This window comes from Cinclus cinclus, chromosome 4, assembly GCF_963662255.1.
Source record: "Cinclus cinclus chromosome 4, bCinCin1.1, whole genome shotgun sequence".
Taxonomy (NCBI): Eukaryota; Metazoa; Chordata; class Aves; order Passeriformes; family Cinclidae; genus Cinclus; species Cinclus cinclus.
Window position 1 is genome coordinate 15,723,924 of NC_085049.1, and position 22,631 is coordinate 15,746,554.

General features: G+C 41.6%; 1 protein-coding gene across 1 annotated transcript in view; it reads right to left on the reverse strand.

Moving 5' to 3' along the window:
- CAMK1D (calcium/calmodulin dependent protein kinase ID) overlaps positions 1-22,631 on the reverse strand; it is a 115,329-nt gene that overhangs the window by 33,764 nt on the left and 58,934 nt on the right. Inside the window, exons 4-5 of the mRNA XM_062491566.1 lie at positions 4,143-4,281; positions 464-590 (exon numbers count right to left, since the gene is read on the reverse strand). Coding sequence (XP_062347550.1) covers positions 464-590; positions 4,143-4,281 — 266 coding nt within the window. The remainder of the gene's footprint in view (positions 1-463; positions 591-4,142; positions 4,282-22,631) is intronic.

Here is a 22,631-nt window from a genome sequence, read left to right on the forward strand (position 1 = left end):
TCCATTTTGACATCTGAGTCAATAACTTAATGTGGTTGTAACAGAGGATTACTGAACATGTCTGAATAAATGCAGCTTATTCATTTTACTGTCTTCTATCAGAGGAATCTGTCAAATGCTATGCTTTATGATTAAAATAATACATTTCACTAGGTAAAGCTTCTTGGTTTTCTAGGTGCTTGCAGAAGCAATACATTTGAGGCTATTCTTCACATGCTCAGGTGTAGCTAAAGCAGTGTCTTTGAGAACACTCATTCCTCAAAAGACTGAAAACATGAAAGTGAATCACACAAACATAAAGCTGGACTGCAGGATTGTATCCCAAAGGGGAAGAGCACACAAGGCAGAGAAGAGGCAAATGTTAAAATCCCACAAATATCTGTCAAATCTCACCTGCACCTAGTACCAGCACCAGAAAATGAGTATTATTTCATTTTCACTAAAATATAAGCAAACCTCTTACCGACATAGCCAGGAGTTCCGCAGGCTGTGGACATCACATCTCCTTTACCCTCCATTTTTGACAATCCAAAGTCACTGATCATGATTTTTGACTCTTCATCCTGGCTGTAGTAAAGCAGGTTCTCAGGCTAGAAGGGAGAATAAGCACAATGAGTTTTGAATATGTGAGTTCAGTAACAGCACCTGTTGATCCATGCATTGCATTTAGTACAATCCCTACATTTAATACAATCCCTATGGTGCATTTAGTACACCACACACAAATATAATTTGATTGCCCTAAGCCTAAAGAGTTGCTCTTAAAACCTACATGGAGATCCTCTCCAGACTCTTGTATGCCAAGAAATGGAAGACCCTGACACCCTGAGCTTTGAGCAGCTTTTCTGGGATAAAACACTTCTCCTCTGGTACGTCAAATACGACTTAAGGCTCATCCCCTATTTGTGAGATATGTCTGGTGCATTATCACTTCAAAGTGGTGAAACAGAAGGATTCATTTGAAAACAAGTAAATATGGCAAATCCAGATAATGTACTAAAAATTTTATACAGTATTTGAAAAAAGAAAAAGGGAAACAGGAGGTATTGGAGAATTTTTGTATCCTCTCCACTGGAAAATAACTGTTTTAAGAAAGGAAATGCCTTTATAGTTAACAGTCTTGAAGCAAGGATGTTTCAGCTAGAGCTGATTAGGAAAAAATGCTGAAGGAAAAATGTGCTATAGCACTAAGCACAGCAACTTGTTTATGGCAAGAGAAAACAAGGATCACTCCACAAAGCCCTGTGGCTTTTTATACCACAGTCGGGCTGGAGAGCCCAACCAGCCTCCATCTGAACCAGACAGTGCTGCATCCATGTGATTTGAATGTGCTGCTGCTACATAGCAAAGCTCTTGTTGGGTGCTGTGAGAGCCCACCCCTACTTAACATCTGGGCTCATGAAAGAGTCCACAGCTGCAGCACTCAGCCTGGTGGCAATGGGCCCTGGACCTCTGGGTCTTCACCATTAATAGTGATGGGTACCCAATGTTTCCAAATAGCCTCGGTGGAATCTTCTGCCCAAAGCTGGCACAAATGCTGACATGCAGCCTGCTCTGTGCTCCAGGAAATGGTGAGAAGCAGCTGTGGCCACACAACATCCTCAGGCTCCCTGGGACACATCCAAACTTGGATTTGTAAGGAGGAGAAACTGCAGTTCAGCAGCACCAGCATCCATCTTCCCTTCTCCATCTGCTCTGGGGAAAGGGGGATGGAGGAGTGCAGGAGGGCAATGTTCCCCGTTCAGGGGATTAAAGCACTTCCTGGCTCCCCATCCCCAGAATCAAGTGATGGCTTTATCCACAGGACGTGGAAACATGGGACGCAATGGGCCGTGAGAGGATCTGCAAGCCACAGCCACAGCTGTGGGCCAGCAGGGATGAAGTAGAAAGGGAAATGATTCAGTTCCTAAAAATAAATATGCAGTTGTACCATTTATGCTTCTTTCTCATGATAACTTGCAAGTCCAGTGCTTTAATTGGACTTTATAGTGTTGACACTGTTTTAGGGACCACAGTTTCATGCCATGTTCTGTCCTAGGCTGGAGTCACTCCTAATTTTTACTACTGCCCTTCTGATCTGTCGAGGGGTTGGTAGACCTGCAATTAAGGGAAAAGCAGTTATTTCCTAACAATTTCTGCTAATTCACCTCATGTTCCCCCATACTCACATTTAGTAAGGCCAAAAATCCAACACATTTAAAGTCAAACTTGCCTAAAAGAATTCTGTTTCCTCAAGCTGGTTAATTCAAAAAGCTTTAACAAGGTGGCTCTGTACCAAGTGGAGCTGCTTGAGCCTTTCAGTCCTTTTTGTGCAACCTGAACTTCCCCTGGACATCACTTACTGCCAGCTCTTCTAATCTACTGTTGCATTACTTCAGAGACTTGGAGACTTGGAGCCCAGACCTGCTTTTGCCAACTACAGCAAAGTACTATTTTGGTATCTGAATAAACACATAATTACAATAAATAATTGTTATGGATGTTCCGTGGGTTGTATTTTTGTAGAGTGGATTCTTTCCTAGAGATTCATTTTGAACCTTACACTTAATTTGAAATTTTGAGATGATAAAAAGCCTTATTATATCCCTGTTTTTGTCATCATGGTATGTTTTTGCTAACAGAAATTCACAGCAGGTGTTCCTTATATACTGTATTTTATGAGTAATTTTGACAATTGATATGGCACTGACAAAAACCTGCAAACAAAAGACAGAAATAGAAAAAGAGCTACTCTTTGCTACAAAGCACCACTGGAGAAGGTTGGTTTGATCTAAATTCAGCTTGGCCTTGCATAAACTCTGAAATCAATTTGTACATGAATTTAATTCCCAAATCACCAGATCCGATATTTTATTACAGGAACTTTAAAATAATATTATTTTTTACAATGTGAGGTATAACTTTCTTGAGATTATAAAGACAAGAATACCAAGACTTTGTACAATGGAATAACTGATTTAAGAGGTCTTGGACTTCACTCCAAAAATGCTGGTGGCAGAAAGAAGTCTGAAGTTGTTTCCTAAAAGTTGAATTTGGGAGCAAGATGGTCATGTTAAAATGTAGCACTTCCATACTGGAAATCTGTGAAGCTCTTATAAACATGAGAATGTTCCTGTGTACTTCAGCATAAGTGCAGGAAATGAACAGGAACTGAGGGCAAGATGTGAAGACTGTAGGAGATGGAAGCCTAACCAGTGCCTCCTTACAGGAAACCCATTATTTGGGACTGTCTGGACTGGACTGCGTGCCTCTTGACTCTATTAATGTTCATTAAGTCTTTTTATAAGGCTTATATAAGGCTCATAACATGTAGCCAAATTCCACTCTCTTTACAGGGGGAAAATACAAGCTCTGTCTCAACATCCAAGAAAACTCCTGTTTGGACCATCCGTCCAAAATACAACCAGAGGTGTTATTTCCATCACTGAAATCTTCATTTCTGGCAGTAAACTTTGGCAGAATTAACTAGCTCAGGACTGGTACCCACAGTTTTCTTTTGAAATTTGTATCTTTTTCTAGTATCTTCTGCTAATTTATTATTTGAAACACTAAAGTGCTATCAAATCCAAGCTTTTCTGCTTGTCTTAATGACAGTTTCAGATACTGGAAGAAAACAAGCAATGTTTAGGGTCTTTTTTTTTTTATTTACCTGAAAAGCTGAGAGGTTTAGATGTGACAATATGGTGCAGCTGAAAGGAAAATCATTGGCACACAACGGTCCTTAGAAGAACCCTTGCTGTTAACAGTGTCTCCAAAAGCACTGCTCCAAATGATAAGGAATCACTCAAATTTTCCCCACTATCATTACCAATTATTATTAAGTAAAAGTAAATATAGCACAGCAAATCTCCAAAATAGTTTCTAGCAGTGAACACACCTCAGCTGAGAGGGGGTTTCTGCCTTAACGCAACATTTTGGGTCTTAATGGCCCTTCCTTACACCATACATGCAAAACTCCTGCTGGAACTGCCCTGATTGCAGAGTCCTCATTAAAACCAATGGCATGGGGAGGCTTTGGAGCATCTCTCCTTGGGTAAAACCTGACTGAAACAGCCAGTCCCAGGGTGCACGTTTGGTAGACTCACACAATGACACAGCCTTCATTAACACTGCCCAGGGGCCCAGTGGTGCTGTGGCCATACCTTGAGGTCCCTGTGCACGATGCCCATGCGGTGCAGGTAGTACACAGCGTCCAGGACCTGCCGGATCAGGGTGCTGGCATCCTTCTCCGTGTAGAACCCCTTCTCGACAATGCGGTCAAAGAGCTCTCCCCCAGACACTCTGGAAAACACAGTGGGAAGAAGTGTGAGGATGGGCTTTGTAATGCCCTTTCTGTATCATTAGAGGATGGCCAAGGCCATGCACTAGGCACAGGCAGCCAGAGCAGATCTGCCTGCTGCTCTGGGGCTCCCCCACTGTCCCAAGGACGGCCATGAGGATGAGGAGGGGTCTGGAAGGGAAGCCTTATGTGTAGGGGCTGGGGTCACTTGGTCTGGTCAGCCTGGAGAAAAGAAAAGTGAGGGGAGACCTCATTGTGCTCTTCAACATCCTCATGAGGGGCAGTGGAGGGGCAGGCACTGGTCTCTTCTCTGGTGGCCAGTGACAGGACCTGAGGGAATGGCCTGAAGCTGAGTCAGGGGAGGTTTAGGCTGGATATCAGAACAAGCTTCTTCATCCAGAGGGTAGCAGGTCACTGAACCAGGCTCCTCAGAGAAGCGGCCACAGCACCAAGTCTCACAGAGTTCAAGAAGGATTTGGACAATGCTTTCAGGAACAGGGTGTCATTGGGGTGTCCTGTGCAGGGCCAGTTGAACTCAATGAGCCTGATGGGTCCCTTTCAATTCAGTATATTTTATGTTTCTATTAACTGGGTTTGATTTTCTCCAAGGACTGGTCTGGCTATAATGGAAAATAAAACCCATCACACATCAGGGAGTGGTCAAAGACTCACTAGCACTTGAATAGGGAATCACAATGATACCCCAGCAAGAGTCAGGGGAGTAGACAGCTTTCCATGCTGTCCCTCCCTAGAGATCATTGCATAAGCAGTTCCATCTCTAATGCTGGTCCACTCCTCCTATGATCCCTTGGGGTTCTCTTTTCACTCCACTGACCAAGACTTGGGCTTTGCCCCAGAGGAATGGTCCCACTCTTTCCCCATTAGTGAGCTAAATGCATTCAGGAGTTGCTGCCATTACTTACAGAGCATTAGTTTATTAAAGTAGCCTGCACCTCTGACAATTTAAAATGGTCTCAGAGGTCCCTTCCTTTACTCACACATGTATGTTCATTTATCTGCAGTCACAAACTCTTTAGGCAGAGTACAGCCTCTGCCTGGCAATGGTAGGAGACAGTTAATGATGAGGAACACAGATTATCAGTGCAATTAATCACCAGATGGCACAAATGAAGAAAGGATTCCAAAACTCAAAGAGGAAAGAAAATAAAACCTTGACATCCCACCATTTAATGTCTGCTGTATTGCACTTTTTCCTTGTCTTGCTAGAAATAACACATTCTGAACCCAATCTTAAATAAAGAATGGCACATTAAAACTCCCTGGAGGAGCATCTGAGGAAACAAAAGATGGAAGAAATGTCTGAGTAATTGAAATAATAAAACTGTCAGCAAAAAACTGCCCTACTAGGGTAAATAAAAGATTTCCATTTTAGCAAACAAAGCCTATTAAAAAATAAAATGTATGCAATATGTTTCTTCAGCAAGTTGCACCACTTAGCATATCATAAATAGCACAGTAAAACTTTCTTTAAAAACAAACCTAATAAAGGGAAAATAACAAATGATTACAGTCATTAAATGCATATGGACTGAGAGCTTGCCATTACATGAACACTAGGTAATTCAGCCACTACAGGCAATAATCAGCTTGAATAATAACATGAAGTCACTTCCTAGGGAAGTTCGGTGCCTGAATGGGAGAGAATGTTACCACTAAAAATGAACACATTCAGCTTCAAAAAAGAAAAGCAACCTTGGAAGAAAAAGAAAGCAAGCAGATAATCCTTCTATTAAGTGCTAGGCAAACAAAACAAACAGTTTACTAACATACTGTCACTAAATTGAAACCGCAGGAAAGGTGAAGTTCACTCAGGGTCTGAAGTCCACCAGCAGCCAAAATTAAACCCCCTTCTTTCCTAGTTTCTCAAAACAGGAGCTGTATTTCTCACATATACATATTTATATATACATATGTGTGAGTGCACAGAGTGCTGCTCCAAACCCCTCCTGGCCCTGCGCTCACTGCCCAGCCCATCCCACGCCCTGCCAAGGGAGAGCAGACGTACCTCATCCTCACTGCTCACTGAAGGCAGATACAATCTTATTGAATAGGCTCCTGTTAGCTGACTGGTTTTTGTATTTCCCTTGCAGTCCCTTTGTTTGCTGTGGATTTATTGCACTGAAAATTGAGCCCACACAGTAATTAATATCACTGAATACAGCCCATTTCCCCATGAAAATGCAGCGTGTGCTGTTTTGCTGTTTCATGCAGTTACTTTTGTTACATTCAAGCAATGGACTGCTTTAGTAGATACCAGTTTACATCATGTGCTTTCCTGCACAAGGAAATTCTTTGTTCTTTGCAGAGAGTATATTTCCACAAAATATTTTTCACTAAATTGACAGAATTTCCCTCCATTCCCGTTCACTCCCTGCCCCCCTTAAGTCTCATTCTTTAATTTAAAGCTCTTAGTCAGTTTTAGTCCCGTGGATCTACTGTACCCAGGATCAATCTGTTTATAATTTTATTTCAAAACACGGAAAATATTTGCAACCTCTTAAATGATGCACTGCAAACCAGAGCTTAATCCAAGCACCCAGGAGGAGCAGCCCTTACATTTGTAGGCACTTGCTTATCGAGAATGTTGACAGCATCCCAGGTACACACAGAGAGCCAAGGGTCTCGTGCTCCTGTTTATTAGTGTGGTGACTTCATGTTGTGGTGCATTACCATGTCTGCACTCACCTCTAGAATCTCCCTGCTGTGGGCAAGGTTCCTGGCTGAGGTCCAGCTCCCCAGAATGCTCTTCAGCCTAGCACCCAAGGCCATGGCTACTTTCCATATGGAATTTATGGCTTTTCTCCTCCAAGATAGGGTTAACTCAACTGTAATTTCATTGGGAATGCTGCTCCCTGCACAGCCCCCAAGGACTGGCCCAAGTCATTGCAGTTACAGCAGCAAACCAGAAAAGGCAGCTGTGGGAGAGCATCTGAACTCTAAATTCATGGTGGAGATGTGGCCTGTTTGCTGGTCTTGATCCCAACCACCTCTGTCCTGCTGAGATGGAACATGGCATCTGTTCTGAGCAGACCTGGGCACTCACAAAGCACTCCTTCAATTTGTTCCAGTCCTTAATACTCTGGAATAATTATTTTCTTTTTAATGGCACCATCCAGGTTTGTCCTCTCTATGGCAATTTTGAGGCAGAATTGAAACTGCAGGCAGTAAGAGCAGAATTAGGTCTTTGTTTTAAAGGAATTTAAGACAGAATTTTCTGCCCAGAAAGAGAGGTTAGGAGGGATTTCTCATTAGTGGAAATTAGAGGACTGCTCCTGTCTTGCAGCTGGAACTGGATCATGGAGCTGGGCACACAAACAACAGCAAAAAGAATCTTTTTCCCCTGACGATTTCAGTCTTGGTTCCCAGCAAAGAAAAAGTTGAAGAACAGCTAGCCAAGTTCAGGTACCTGAAAAGCATTTAACTCTGGAGTAGCTCAAGTGTCACGCTGTGATCCAGAGTATCATCAGCCCTGCCCAGGGACTCAAAGTTGGGAAAAACTCAGCAAAGCAGCCACAACTGCCTCTTCTGTATGGCTGTGTCTGCTGGGACTGCCTGGATGGAATATGTGTGGCTCCAACCCTGGGTTGCTCAGCCACTGAGCAGTGGCTTTTCCCTGGTTCTCCAAGCAGCATGGGAAAAGCCCAGCACTTGGAGAAGGAGCTGAGCCAAGTGTCCCCATGGCACATGGACACCCCAGCATATGCCTTGCCTGCCTTCAGCAACAGGAAAAAATTTCAAAATAATGACCAGAAGATTAATTCAGTTTAGAATGAAAAAAACACAACCAAACTCTGCCATAAATACAAGTACTTTAACTCCTGCTACATCTTTTACATGCTTTTAGTACATATTACTGACTAGCCACATGGAAAAGGCTAGAACAAATATTCAAGGTGAAAGGAAATAAAATCTGAGGGGAAGACTCACCAGTACCCAATACAGGAGGTGGTCACTGCCCTAGTCCTGCTGGCCACACTGTTTCTGGTACAGGCCAGGATGCAATTCCATTAACATCCCGTTTGAGGGTGGGGACAGTAGAAGGTAGCTTGACCATATGATAATAGAGACATTATCTGCAATTCCACTGGGGAAACACAGACATCTCTGTTTCCAGGGTTTCCTGAGATAAAAGCTTCCGGATCTAGTGTTTAGTTAAGGAGACTTCATGCAGATGATACAAATCTTTCAGAGGACTTAGTCTGGTGATAGAGTTTGCAATAAATTCCTACAGTTATATTTATAATATTTTATTTTCCTGACTGGATTTAGGGGGTTTTGCTTCTTGTTTCTTCCCAGTTTGATATTTAAATGTGAATCTAAACCTCCAGCACAAGGTGCCACTCTGAGTGGCTGGGTTTAGGACAGGTTTCAAAAAACCTTGAAAATACCAGTGGTTTTGTACATGGATGAGCTACCTTGTTAATTGGGCTCTCAGCATGTACACTGTTGGCTGAACAGCCTGCACAACACAGTCAGAAAGGACCCTGAAAAGCTTTGCAATGCTCATTAGATGCAAAGGAGACGTCACTCTAGCAGTGTCCTAGTAATTACTCAGGCTCCGTTCAAGGATTGGTGTCCATCCCTGACACTACAAGTTTCCATATTTGTGCAATTTCTAATATACAGATGTAATTGTGAGAGATGAGGAAACGTACCAGCATTACTATCACACCTTCACTTTACATTAACCCATTTCATCATCAGTTCATCAGGAAAGAACCAATTTTGCAAATAAAAAGAAAACTGTCCATCCTGCAGGTAAGGAGAAAGGGTATTATCAACCTTTTTCCAAAGCATCCAGTTCCTCTGCAGCACCACCAGGAAAGCAGAACATCAAAGTTTCAAAGAAGTACTCTGATTGAAAATGAGCATGGAACAAAAACTCCCTTGTAATTTAAGGCCCCTAAATTCATAAACAGAAAACAAGAGCCCATCTCTCTGAATTTCTGGTGTTTTAGCCAGCAGAATGAAACCAGCACCCACACCTTGCAGGTCACAGTACCACACCCCTGCCAGACTGTCACCTCAGTGGGGCTGCCTGGTGGGGGACATCTCTGCATATGTCAGCCATCAGGTGAATAAATACATGGATAAAAGAACAAAAAAACCACTAGAATTTAAAATAAGTTAGTCATATTAATGTATTCATGTTACCCTTTCTTTCTCACAGTGGGACTGTCTTTGTGTATGGCTAAACCCTCTCGTTTCTTCACCCCTGCATCCCCTGAGTTACCGAGTGTAGGAACCTTTCTGCTTGTTTTAGGAGCTTGGAAAATAACACCCTTTGAAATATCACTTTGACTTCTTTGCCATTTGGCAGAACATTGATGCTTTTCTGCCTCTTTTGTACTACAGGCTGGAATTGCTCTGGATCATTTACTGCTTGACAGTTTAATTGCTTTTTATCAGGAGTCTTATTGATGAACTCATCAGTGGTGGATTTACATGAAGAATCCCAGCAAAGCTATTCAGAACTTGTTGGCTTTTCCCTCCAGAAGGGTGTTAAGTTCACCTGGTGCTTCCATGCAGTTCAAGTCACTATTCATTCTCCACTGGACAAGTCACCAAAGCACCATACATCATGCTGGGTTAGGAGAACCACCCTGAGGTAGACACATCCCTAGGGATTCACTAATACTGTTTAAACTTGCACACTAGAGATGCTAAACAAAAAGAAGGCTGATTTCAGAAATTGGAGCAGAAGGCCTCCCAGGACAGTATGAAAAGTAAGTTAAATATGAGCACTACCCTATAACTGTGAGCAGTTTATCGATCAGAAGTTACACATTCACAATTTCCTGCAATATAAATCAGAAACAGCACAGAACTCAGCATGAAGCTGAAGTGTGAGGGGAGATAAGAAAGACTGAAGGAATAGAAAGACTATTTCTGAGAAGTTCTGCCTTTGAGTATTACATTTCTGTAATGAAGGAATTCTTATTAATACAAATATTTCCATTTTTAAAATGCATTTTGTTTTTAATGGAGGGCTTTTCTGTTTGGCTTTAAACTTCCTCTGCATTGTGAAAAATGCATGAGAACCAGAAAGCAAACCTGGCCAATGTGGTGTTGGAAAGGAAAGAGAAATTGGCCGCCCTCATCTCATTGTTCAAACAAAGCAACACATAAAAGGAAAATGAGTAAACAGATTAATAGATTTTAGACCCAGAAAGGAACATTATGATTATTTAGTCTGACCTCTTGCAAATAGAAGTACGTGATGAAAATTGTCCTTGTACCAATAATCTAGGGTGTTAATCAGGCAGGGACAGATATTGCTACAGAATTACTGTATGGCCTACAGAGATTTGTTTCATCCAGTAAATATGCCATAAAACTGCCCTGGCTTTCTCATTTGCAGCACATCATAAAATATACAGCTTGAAAAAGGCGAGGACTTTCCTTGTTATTGTATCTTTAAATCACCCAGCTTAAAATCTTCTGGTAACATAAATATATCCTACAAGGCCACCAAAAAAAGGACACAGGATTAGTTTTGGCTTATTTTTCTAGAATGTAGGTGTGTGCATATGGCAGGAAGAGATGGATAGATGTTAGCACCCTCTCCTTTGTTAGTGCTGTTCAATCATAGAATCATTCAGGCTGGAAAAGACCTTCAAGGACATCAAGTACAACCTTTGACTGAACACCACCATTCCCACTAAAATATATCCTGAAGTGCTACATCCACTCCCTTTTTGAACACTTTCTGAGATGGCAACTCCACCACTTCACTGGATATCCTGTCCCAGTGCTTGACCACCCTTTGAGCAAAGAAAATTTTCCTCATATCCAACTCAAACCTTCCCTAGTGCAACATAAGGCTATTTCATCTTGTCCTATCAATGGTTTCCTGGGACAAGAGATCCCACGTCCTTCCAGGTTGTGTAGAGGAAATGCAATGCAACATTTCCATGGTATTTATTCTTATTTTTCATCCCTTTCACCCCTGTGATGATGGGTGCTCCAAAGGGCTGCTTGACACCCTGAGGAATTATTTGGGAAACGACTGGGCAAAAATGCTGTGGCCACTTCTCTCAACCAAACTGAGCAAACTAACTAATTTTCCCCCTGCATTAAAAGTTTCATATGACATTTGCTGAGCAGCTTTAGTGAGGTTGTGCTTTGGAGAGCAGACTTCTGTTTCCACTGGGGCAATACTGTTAAGTCTCTGGAAAGCTCTGCTCAGGGATGTAATAGAGTTTGGCAGTTAAAATCTTTGGAGACAGCATTTTCCTTCACAGAATCCCTACTGCAGAGTTCTTTTGAGGTCCATGATTCTTCCAGGTCAATGCTGTCTTGTTTTATTCAAAATTTTATTCCATATTCAAAGATTGAACATTATACTCAAAATTTTCCCTGATCCCATCATCTGTAAAAAGTGTGACTTAAGCAAAGGCAACCAAATGACAAAGGACACCAGGTTTTTAAGCTTTTTGTTATTACACTGTTCTGAGTGACAGCCCTTCAAATGCCAGTAGCCCCTGTCTGTGCTCATGCCCCCAGGCAGTGGTGCATGGAGGAGACATGGGTCCTGCCAGTGACAGCAACATTCCCTCAGTGCTGCCATCATTAAGAGGCACATGGAAGAAACCAGTGCTTCCACTGAAAACACCACCATGCAGTCAAATACTAAGAAATATCATAGCAAAATTTCAAATTTCCAGCACTCTGCTGAGGTCTGCAAACACCATGATGTGCAGAAGATGGGCACGTCCTTTTTTCCACTCTTCTGAGCTCCTATAGTTTGATTGGCATCTCCACAGGAATCAAGAAACCATCCCAGGATTGGCAGGTGGATCACACTCAAGTGGGCTCCTTGTCATTTGAAATAGGACCTGTGGAGGGTGGTGAAACACTGGCACAGGTTGTCCAGACTAGTGGTGGGAGTCCCATCCCTGGAATCATTAAAGGCCACATTGGACAGGGCTCTGAGCAACCTGATGTAGTTGAAGCTGTCCCTGCAGGAGGAGTTGGACTGGGTGATCCTTGAAATCCCTTCAAACCCTTCCTATCCATGATTCTGTGTCAGAGATTGGCACTTCAGCCTGTTTATCTTCCTGGTTCTGCATTAAGTGGAAAGGTAAAGCTGAAGCTCAGCAGTGCTGACTTTTACCTATGTCAGTCAACAGTTTGATATCACCACATCCCTGAAAACAATGTATTCACCAGTGAAAAATACAGCATTTAAAAAAAGTCAATAAAAATACACAGTATGTATTAAATATCTTAAAATCATTGTTTTAGAAGAAGAAATTGCTCACTGGTTTACTCACTTCCTTCTGTGGGATGTCAGTAAATCAGCCCACTCAAGCTTGTTGTGCTTGTTGTATACATATATATACATATATACACATATATATACATATATACACACACACACACATATATATATATATATATATATATGATCTTGTTGCCTCATTCTTTTTCACTTTGCTTCTAGGAAACAGAAAAGTACAGCTCTGTAGACAAACCACTGCTCAAAATACATTTTCCAGTATCTGAGGGCTGGAACAATGTATTTCCTAACTGCTGTCTTATTCCTCCATCTCTCCATAAAATAAGCGGATGGTTAAAATCTGGAGGAGATTCCTCACCTGACAACAATTTAAAACTAGGTCATGTTTCAGCACTAATAGGTTTGGTTTATTTTCCTTTTGACTTGTTTTCCAACGGAAACCAACCTCGATGTCCTGCCAGCATTAACCAGGAAGAACAGCCTTAAAAATAATGAAAACTGATGCAACTGAAAATGGATACTGTAAATTGTGTAATGCATAGTAAACAATTTTGAAATATAAGGTGAATGCAGCACTGAGAATTGTCCTAAATAATGAAAAGGAGCACAGGAAAGTGCAATAAAGTCAGCCCTCACTTGGAGCTTAAACAGCCCAGGTTTTCATTGAAATATATTTAACAGAAATTTGGAGTGGTGTGTATATTCTTTTTTCTGAGACTGACTTGTTTTCCACTTGCTTTCTCATAAGTAAGGTTGCAGGCAGATGTCATCACAGAAATAGCCAATGTAAAGATAATATTGACTAATACTTGTCTCAGTGCAGAAAGAGCTTTGAAGATCCTTATATCCCCTGTATCTCACATAAATTCTACCTTCTTTTCAGCTTATCTGAAGGATTTACAGCATTGAGCCATACCTTTATCCCTTTGTCCTAGAGAAATACAACCCTGGAAAATTTATTTGGAAAAAAAAAAAGAAAAAAAAAAGAAATGTTGTCAACTGGTCAAGATATATTATTGCAAACTTGCCAAGCAGTTTGTAGAAACAAAAACTTGGGAGCTAAATATGAAAACCAAACAGACCAACTTAAAATTAAGTTATATAGGTATTTTGTTTTATTGAAGTGTTACAACAGTTACATATACATTTAAAATGTCATTATTGTGCTCATTGTGCTCTCCAACTTTTGAGTGTCAAGAAAGTTGCAGAGAATTGAGAAAGAAAGCATCCAAATTCTAAATGCTTATAATGAAGTATTTCTTAAGAAATGTGCAAATAACTCAAGTATGAGCAAAACCCCATTTTATTCTATAAGCACTATTTTAGAATATACAATTTCTATAAATACCAAAAAATACACATTGGAATTGAAATATATATTGGAGTTATCAAGGACAATTCCCTGAAACACTCTGTGACCATGAAAAATCAAACAGAAAGTTTAGGAGAAAAATGAATCCAAAACAGAAAATAATTTGTCCACCAAAACATTCATGGAACACTCCCCCTTTCAATACTTTTGACAAAGTTAATCTCACCAAATCTTGCAAGTCTAGACAATAAACACCTGTATGAGAACAACCACACTCCTCCAGCTAGCATGAGTAAGGGAGCATGTCTAGGGTGTGAGAAGCAGAAATGTCCATTTATGTGTTCATTTGGAAAAATCCCACCTTCAGGATCTTTATGGAAAGTGTCCTCAAGATGCTTTGGCCAAAAGCATAATCAACCTTAGGGAAGTATGGGAAGAAAAGCAAGTAGGACCAGAGAGCTTCTCTACAAACAGAAAGAAGGTGTTCTACAAAGAAAAGAGATGGCAGAGGAGAACACTCTACAGAATCATAGATCCACAGAAACATGGAAATATTGAGGCTGGAAAAGACGTCTAAGTTCACCAAGTCCAACTGTTAACCCAGCACAGCCAAGTCCACCACTAAACCATTCATGAGAAGGATGGAGCATGGACAAAGGAAATATAAAGAATTATTTCACACCAGAGATGAGAAATGAGGGACCTAATGGAATTAGCAGGTGGTGGATTTAAGACAAAAGCCTTTGTCATCTGAAGAGATATCCTGGAACAGATGAATCTTTGGTATGACCCAATAAAACTGTGCTCATGTTCTTATGTTTGTGCTCATCAAATTAATTATTGAATTATTCACCCAGCTCTGGTCTGAATGTGCATACCTACATTAAAGGAGTCTTTTGATTCATTCACTTAAAATCAAATATGACAGATTCAGAGATTTTAAAGCCATTATGATAATCTAATCTGACCCCAGACAAAACAAAGACAGTACAATTTCTGTCTGTGATCCATTGCTCCTGGCTGGACAAAAGACTATCATTTAGCAGTGAAGACAGGCTTGACTTAGAAGATACTACTAATCCCTTGTCTGCTTTGTCCAGTAGTTAATTACACACATTGACTAATTATGCTGAGGTTTTCTTCCAATGATAATTTTGGATGTTCTGTCACTGGAACCCTTTCAACACTGCCTGCAGACTCTTTAGCTGTGTTAGAGAAACTTTACTTAGGTCTTGGTAACCTCATTCTTTTTGTTTCTATCTGAAGTTTATCTCCAAAAAAGTTATATTCAACAGCCACCTGAGAAGATATCCAGTGAGAAGAGCTAACTAAAAGCTGAGTGATGCTTATTTCCAGTTCTCCATTTAGAACGTTAAATTACCGTGTTAAGTGTCTTCACTTACATATGCATCAAAAATGAACTAGCTGTTCCTGGACAGGGTATTGACAGTACTAGGTACCTGCATTTCAGAATTGAATCGAATAATCTAAACAGAATGTACAGTTTCCAGCTACTTGCTTCTCAACATAATTATATCACTCTGCTTCATCTTGTGAGTTTATCTCATTACTGTTCAATCAAGATATTCTCATTTTCCACAACAAAGAGTGAATTTCTGCAAGTTTGAGTGGTGTAGAGAGATATCAATCTAAGTTCTTACAGCTTGGATGCAATCTCAGCTAAATAAAACTTACATGATTGTTAAGAGCAATACTGTACATTTAGCCAGTAAATTCAGTTTCAAGAGGGCACTTTGTAATAATGTCACTGGAAGAACAGGAGAAAGAGGTATTGAATTTGGAAACCTAGGAATTGTACATAAATGGATTACCTCCTGCCCAGTCACCTCTAAAGTGGGACAGTGGGCACAGGACATGGTGGGTGAGGAGGAGCCCCACACAGACCCGGATCAGACCTGTCAAAAGCAGTTTATGACAAACACACTGGTCTAAATCCCATTGCTTCAACCCCACTGCAATCCACAATTGATGAGCTCTCCTTGATGTGTCCGACCTGAGGCTTTTCCCTATGTATGAACCCCAGTTTTTCACATCACCCTCTCCTTCCCAGCTCCCTCCATTCACAAAGCCTGTGAGTGGGTTCATGATGCTGCTTGTGCATTGCTGAGGGGTCAGGAACAGCACAGAATACTAAAGCTCCATGTTTATTTGCAGATGGCCAGCTGCCCTCTCCCATTAACAACAGCTAATTTCCAAGCTGAACCCTTTGCACAGATAAGGCACAGCAGGGACCAGCAGGACCCGCTGATTTATTGTAGTTCGGCTGGAGGGTGGGCAGCACAGATATTCTCTCACGGCCTTGAGGGAAGATTTATGATGTACAAAAGAGGCAGTTTCTTTTTAAAAAAAAAAAAAAAAAAAAAGGCATCTGGTCCTAATTCTCGATACTCTCAAAAAACCATCAGAATTCAGGCATGTGAAACAGGATGGTTTGTGTGATTTCTGCTCTTCAACTACCATGGGATGAGGTCTTCAAGGAAATGCTGTCCATGACATCCCTGGGAGGGATGGGAGGAATGAGGCACCACCCACAGCAAATGAAACACAGGCAAACCTGGCCAGCAGAAAGGACAACCTCCAGAAATGCTGGGAAATCATGAGGGAAACCAGCTGGGCATGGAGAAGGCAGAAAGGGAGATTATGCCAACACCCTGTGTTTGCTCAGTCTGTGTTGACTGTCTGGCACTAAAACCAGGTACCACATCCACAGATTTACTGCTTTTATTCTGTGCAATAGCTGAATTAACTGCCTTTTGAAGGAAATAAACCCCAACCTTCTAGGAAGGCAAGTATTTTTTAAAAGATCTAGTAGGAGCAGAGCTCACAGAAGAGAATGTTTCCAGAATGTCCTACATTACACAAATGTGCCCTAGGGTTTATTTTGATCATTCTTCAATTATTGCCTTGCTGGTGTCTGTTTTAGTCCAGGCCATAGAGATGTTTCTAATGGAAACCATCAATTCATCACAGAGACAATTTCCAAGAATATAATCACACAGATGAAAACAGACACATGCTCGTGGTAATAATGAGACTATGGAAAAAGTGGGAAGATTTTATGATTCTGTTATTTTTAATGGCAGTTATTTGCTCCTGTGTCTTAACAAACCAGGCTGGACAACTGCCAGGCATTCTGGTTTTTACTGGGATTGTCCCTTGGCCTGGGGAGAGATTTTAAATATCCATTTATATATTATTGCTCCAAGGCTGCCATCTATTCTAACACTTTACATTTTCCTTGACACAGAAAATGCAAGGCTCCAGCTATTTCTTCGTTAATCAGCACAAGTAGCTCCACAGTAATTTTATTTTCAAGACAGAAGAGTGAATCGATGCCAAGAAGCCAACTCTCACAGGTCATGCTCAATATTTTAGGGGTTTGTGTTACAGTTGCCTTGTCTATTTCTGTAATAATTTTTAATGGATGGATTAGTGACAAGCTTTAAAAGCTTATGTTTGTAAAAAGTAAACCCATGATTGATACAACAAATAATCAAAGTTAGCTGGGAAAAAGAAGAAAAGCTTAACCAGACTGTCTCACATGGAGAAATCTGTGAGAGCTACATCCAGCACCAAAAGTTCAATACAGGGCTGTTCAAAGAATTCTCTGTCTCACAGCAAACACCTGGGTCATCTGCAGGGCACAGTGACACTCCTGCCCATTCCACATGATAGCATCCTAAAAATCCCACTCCTAGGAGTGGCACCCCAAGGGCAGCTCCTGGTAAGCTCCACCCTGAGGCAGATGGGTAAAACATCAAGACATGAACCTCATTCCTCTCAGGTTCCCCAGTCTCCAAAGTATCCAACAGGATTATTCCAAAGCCTCAAAGAAACCTCCTTGATGCCTCCTGTTAGCCACAATCTGTGCAGAGTTCTTCCTTGAGCCCTACCCCCTGGGGATTGTAAAGGATATAATTTCCCATGTTTCATATTTCATACTTAAACTGCCCTGTAAAATCCCATTCATGAGCAAGCCCCAAGCAACAGCAGAAATACAGGCTATAAAACTGCATCAGCTTTAGGCTACAGCCATGGAACTGCTTCTCCCAGCCTAGCCTTGCTGCTCCTGGGGTGGCCCAGAACAGGATGTGACTCCAGGAGGGAGCTTTCTGCCAGGCATGCTGGCCACAGATGAGCTGTGTGCCAGCACAAGTTGTTGGGGCCTTACCCCACTTCTGGAGGATCCAAAGGGTCCTGCTAAGCTGGTCTGAGCTGCCACCCCAACAGCTCACTACATCCCATAGGGAATCCCCGGCATTAACATTTAATTGATGTCTACCTAATTTGGTCAGTATAGGATCTGTTAAGTTCCTGGGTATTCCTGCTCACAAAACTGCATGACCTCATAATTTCATGGATTCAACAGTGCCTTAAAAAATATGTTTGTAATCTTCCTTTTCCATTTTGTAGGGATACTCCTAGACCCTGGATTATCCCAGTATCTCCAATCCTGGCTCTTAAGTATCTATTGTACGTGTTAAAAATACAGAAATGTGAAAAACCTCCTCCTCCATCCCAAACTGATCAAACCTAAAATACAATCTAGCAAATCTAACCCTGGGATGTGTGATTTATCCACTAAGAACATTAGGGAGTTAATAAAATGAATGGACACAGGGGTTTTTTTTTCCTAATACAGTAGTCAAAGCACATTGCAAAAACTCATGGACAAAAGTGAAATGCAGACTTTGGCTACAGGGCTCATCAGCCCTGCACAGCAAACCTGAGCATACAGTTTTTGGCAGCAGCATATGAAAAATGATGCCCAATGCACTTAGCTGGAGAATAACATTATTTCAACTTTTTTTTTTTTTTTTTTTTTTTTTTTTTTTAAGGATCTATGCCCTGTATGTACATATAACCCATGAGAGAGCTTTTTTTATGGTCTTTACTTTAGTCAAGATATTGCTTCCCTCCACCTTGGAGCCTGCACACTGATGCACAAAATTATTAGAATAAAATATCAGTGTTTATCAGTGTGTTTATTAGAATAAAATTATCATTGCAACTGCTTTTCTGCATGAGAGGGATTCAGAGATTGAAAACAGAAAAAGGTTTTACAAGTCAGTACTCTCAGTCCAGGCAGTGCCATGCAGGCACCATGTATTCAGTGCAATCAAGTCAGTGAACTGCTACCCTTCTGATCCAAAGGAAGAGACCAAAACAAAATGCTAAGACAGTAAATATCCACAGCTAGATGCTGTGACTTCTCTGCTATCAGGCAATCTTTGTTTGCCAGCGTGCCAAGCTAAGTTTCACTAACACCAGACATGGCAAAGGAATTACTGCAATATTTACATCTGATACTCACAATATGAAAGCTACTGCACAACCCCACAGTCCTCCCCTTGAATTCTGGTGCCAATAGATGGGAGGTGTGAGATGTTCAGGATCACTGCACTCCTGTACAAACAGAAAGGCATGGCCAGGGCAAGAGCTTCATCTTGGGATCTGCCTTTAAACTTTGCTCTACCACACACTTCCTCTGCACCCTTGGGCAAGCCAGTGAAGGATGACTCTACAGAAAAACTTAGGTCCTTGAAGAGGGAATTAGGGTTGGATAAGCCAGGTTCTGCTGCTGCTACTGGCAGGTGTGACAACTGTGACAACAACTCCTCTTGTGTCTTGGGGCACAAACTCTGCCCCCTGTTCCAGATGTAAGAGAGGAGAGGGGAATCAAGCCAACAGATCCAACTTTTGGAAAGTGCCATAAACCACAGGATGTTTTCCATACTTCCTTCTGAAAATATTCCACCTCTCAGAAAATAACTCAAGACTCCCTCAGCACTGTAACACTTCCTCCGCACCGTGACTGCCGTATTGATGCCAATGTCATGGAACAATAACAGGGCCCATTAAAGTGAATGTCAATTGTTCCTTTAACCTTTGTAGGGAGACAGATCAATCCCTTTAAGAAATATGTTCATCTCTCATGTTTTTATGAGATGATAATCTTAGTCCACGTCTTCCATAACTAAAGGAAAAGTCACCATGCAGTTTGGCCTTGCAGACAGAGTGTGTCCATGCCTCCAGCAGGAAAACCACGTGTATTTATGCAATGGAAGAAGCCATTCACTCTCATCATGTGTTACAGTCCAGTATGAAAAACAGATTTCACACTGATGATTTATAAAGTGCTTTAGGCAGCTCTTAAATAATGAGTTATAGTCAGGTATGAACATCCAAAGCCACTGATGAAAACGGTCTCCTGATCTTGCTGTGTTACTTCTGCTGTTCTGGTTGCAAGAGCTCAGCTCCTGGTCCAGTTCCTCAGACCAGTGCCAGAACTGACCCGTCTCAGTGCCACAGATGTCTGTTTTCTATTTGGCCTGTGGTATTCCCTGTGCAATATTAAAATGTCATCAATTCAGTTTAATAGGCCAAGTGTAGGCCTCACTCAACCATTTATTAGCTAAGTAAAACATAGGGCAAATGCATATCAGTCCAGGGACTGCATTAAAAGTTTAAGGGTTCAATTAAGAGGAATCTCACTGGTATGTTCTCAGGAGGTTAGGAAAACAGAAATGCCAAATGTTTCCCCTGTTGCAGCTGTTAAACACCAGGCTGGAAACCCCTTGTTAAAGTGCTTTTTGTTATAGTGCTATTCCAGTACATTAAATGCACCTCTGTATAATACTCCATTAAAATAAACTGTTTATTGTGAAAATGGACCTGATATTGATATGATTTAGATTTTTAAAATTTTTTAAATTGTTGTTGTGCTGCAAGGTCTTGCCTTAAGGGCCACCTGAATGCAGAGGTGCCCGACCCTCCCATAAGGTGATGCCTGACAGCCCAGTGCTCCCAAGGCTGAAAGTTCTGACACAAAACCAGCTGAACTTGAGCTGCACAGCTGCCCAAAACCCTATGTGAAGATGCAGAACCAAGCTGCATTATTAAAATTTTTCTACAGTTCAGCATCCTTAAGGACATGGTCACCCAGGAGAAAGAACATGTTAATTAATTGTTTCCAGATTCAAGCACTGACAATATAATGGACTACAATATTCTACATCAAACAATATTGTTGTAGAGTAGCAACCATATCCCAAAACACCTCAGCTTGCATGAACAGACATCCCTTGGGTTGAGTACAAGAGACTCCAGGTTCTGGGCCTCAAATAGTCTGATGTGTTCATCACACAACCATGTGTGCATGTCCCACACAGACATCACCACAAACCTGGCCCAGCAGAGAAAATGGCACTGCTGCTGCGATAAGGTTGTCCCTGCAGTGTTAGACCCACCCTGACACCCACAGGTTTCTGCACTGGACCTCTTGGCTACCCTGAGATCAAGACCCCCAAAAAAGATCAGGCTGAAACGCCATGCAGAGACTGTGAAAAAAGCAGCAGCTCCTCCGTGGAACAGTGAGATCACAAGACTGGGCTTGCTTCAGAGACAGACGGCACAACAATAGTCACGGTTTTTGCTGCCATCGTTATTTATAGGCACAAAAATGTAGATCGTTTAGAAGCTCAGAGCGAGCTGCCAAACAGAGAGAGAGAGGCAGCAGCTGAACCCACTGCTGAACAGTCAGCCGTGGTTCAGGATATTCCCTCCTGCAGCAGCAGATGCAGACGCTGCAGGGCAGCAGAGCTGGGGCAGGACGGTGCGGTTCCGCTGGCATCTGGTCCGTGCTGGCACATGAGCCACCGACCAAGGCAAGATGGTAAATTTCAACATCCATACTGAAAAAAGCAGTGAGATGCTGAGCTTTGAATCCCTGCAGTTTACTGGCATTTTATTCCCTGACTAAAAAGCAGCTTTGATTTTGGCCCAAAGGCTCTCAAACAACAGATAGGACATGGTATAAAGATATGATCCCACAAATACTCCGTGAAGAACCCCAGCTGCAGGGGAAGACAAATGCAACCACCTAGAAAAAATAGATATGAGTGATTTCAGCGGGTCCCAACACAGTGTGCAGGGTATTACAGACTTGCCAGGTCTCCTCTTTGCCCTGCTGCTCTGCCCTGTCACTTTGATGAAGGTTTCCCCTCCTGGTTTAGGGTAGTAGTGACAGCCAGAGCTTATCCCTGTGCTTCTCCTCTCCTCACAGCTCACTGATTTGGGGAGGTCACCTTGTCCCCCTGCCCTCATCACCCCACTTGGAAATAGCCATCCCACATCCCACAGTGCTCGGGGGTTCAGAACACAAGCTACCACTATTCTCAATAATGAACACAACACTGAACCTGAAAATTGGGAAGAATTAACTTATTTTTTGTTTATTTTCTGTAATTTGGTACAACTAGACCCAAACATTAAAAGTATTTTCAGCGAAGAGTCACACTGGGAATAGATCCCAGGGTACAGTGTAAAAGCAACCAGTAATTCAAACATTAATGCTTTTTATTAAACAAATAAAACACTCTGACAAATACCTCAGAGTCTAAATTATTCTCACAGCTATGCAGAACTATGTTATGTTTCAGCTTTGGGGCATTGTTTAAAGTTTACTTTAGGGCTGTTTTTAAGAAAAGTCAAATTATTTCACCCAAGTGTAGATTTAAGACATCAGAGAGCCATCTGGTGGTTTGATTGCCTTCTAATTAAAATTTGTCTCTTGGGGCCTTGACTTCCTCTGATGCAGAGGAAGCTCAGTTGTCTACCCCAGAGCATAAAAGCAGAAAAGTTAAGAACAGTAAGATGTGTGAAAGTAAAATGTAAGTATACAGAATTTTAGAAAATATTTTTGCCATTGATTTGTATAAGTGAGCAGTCCACAAACACTGGTGATGTTTTCTCTC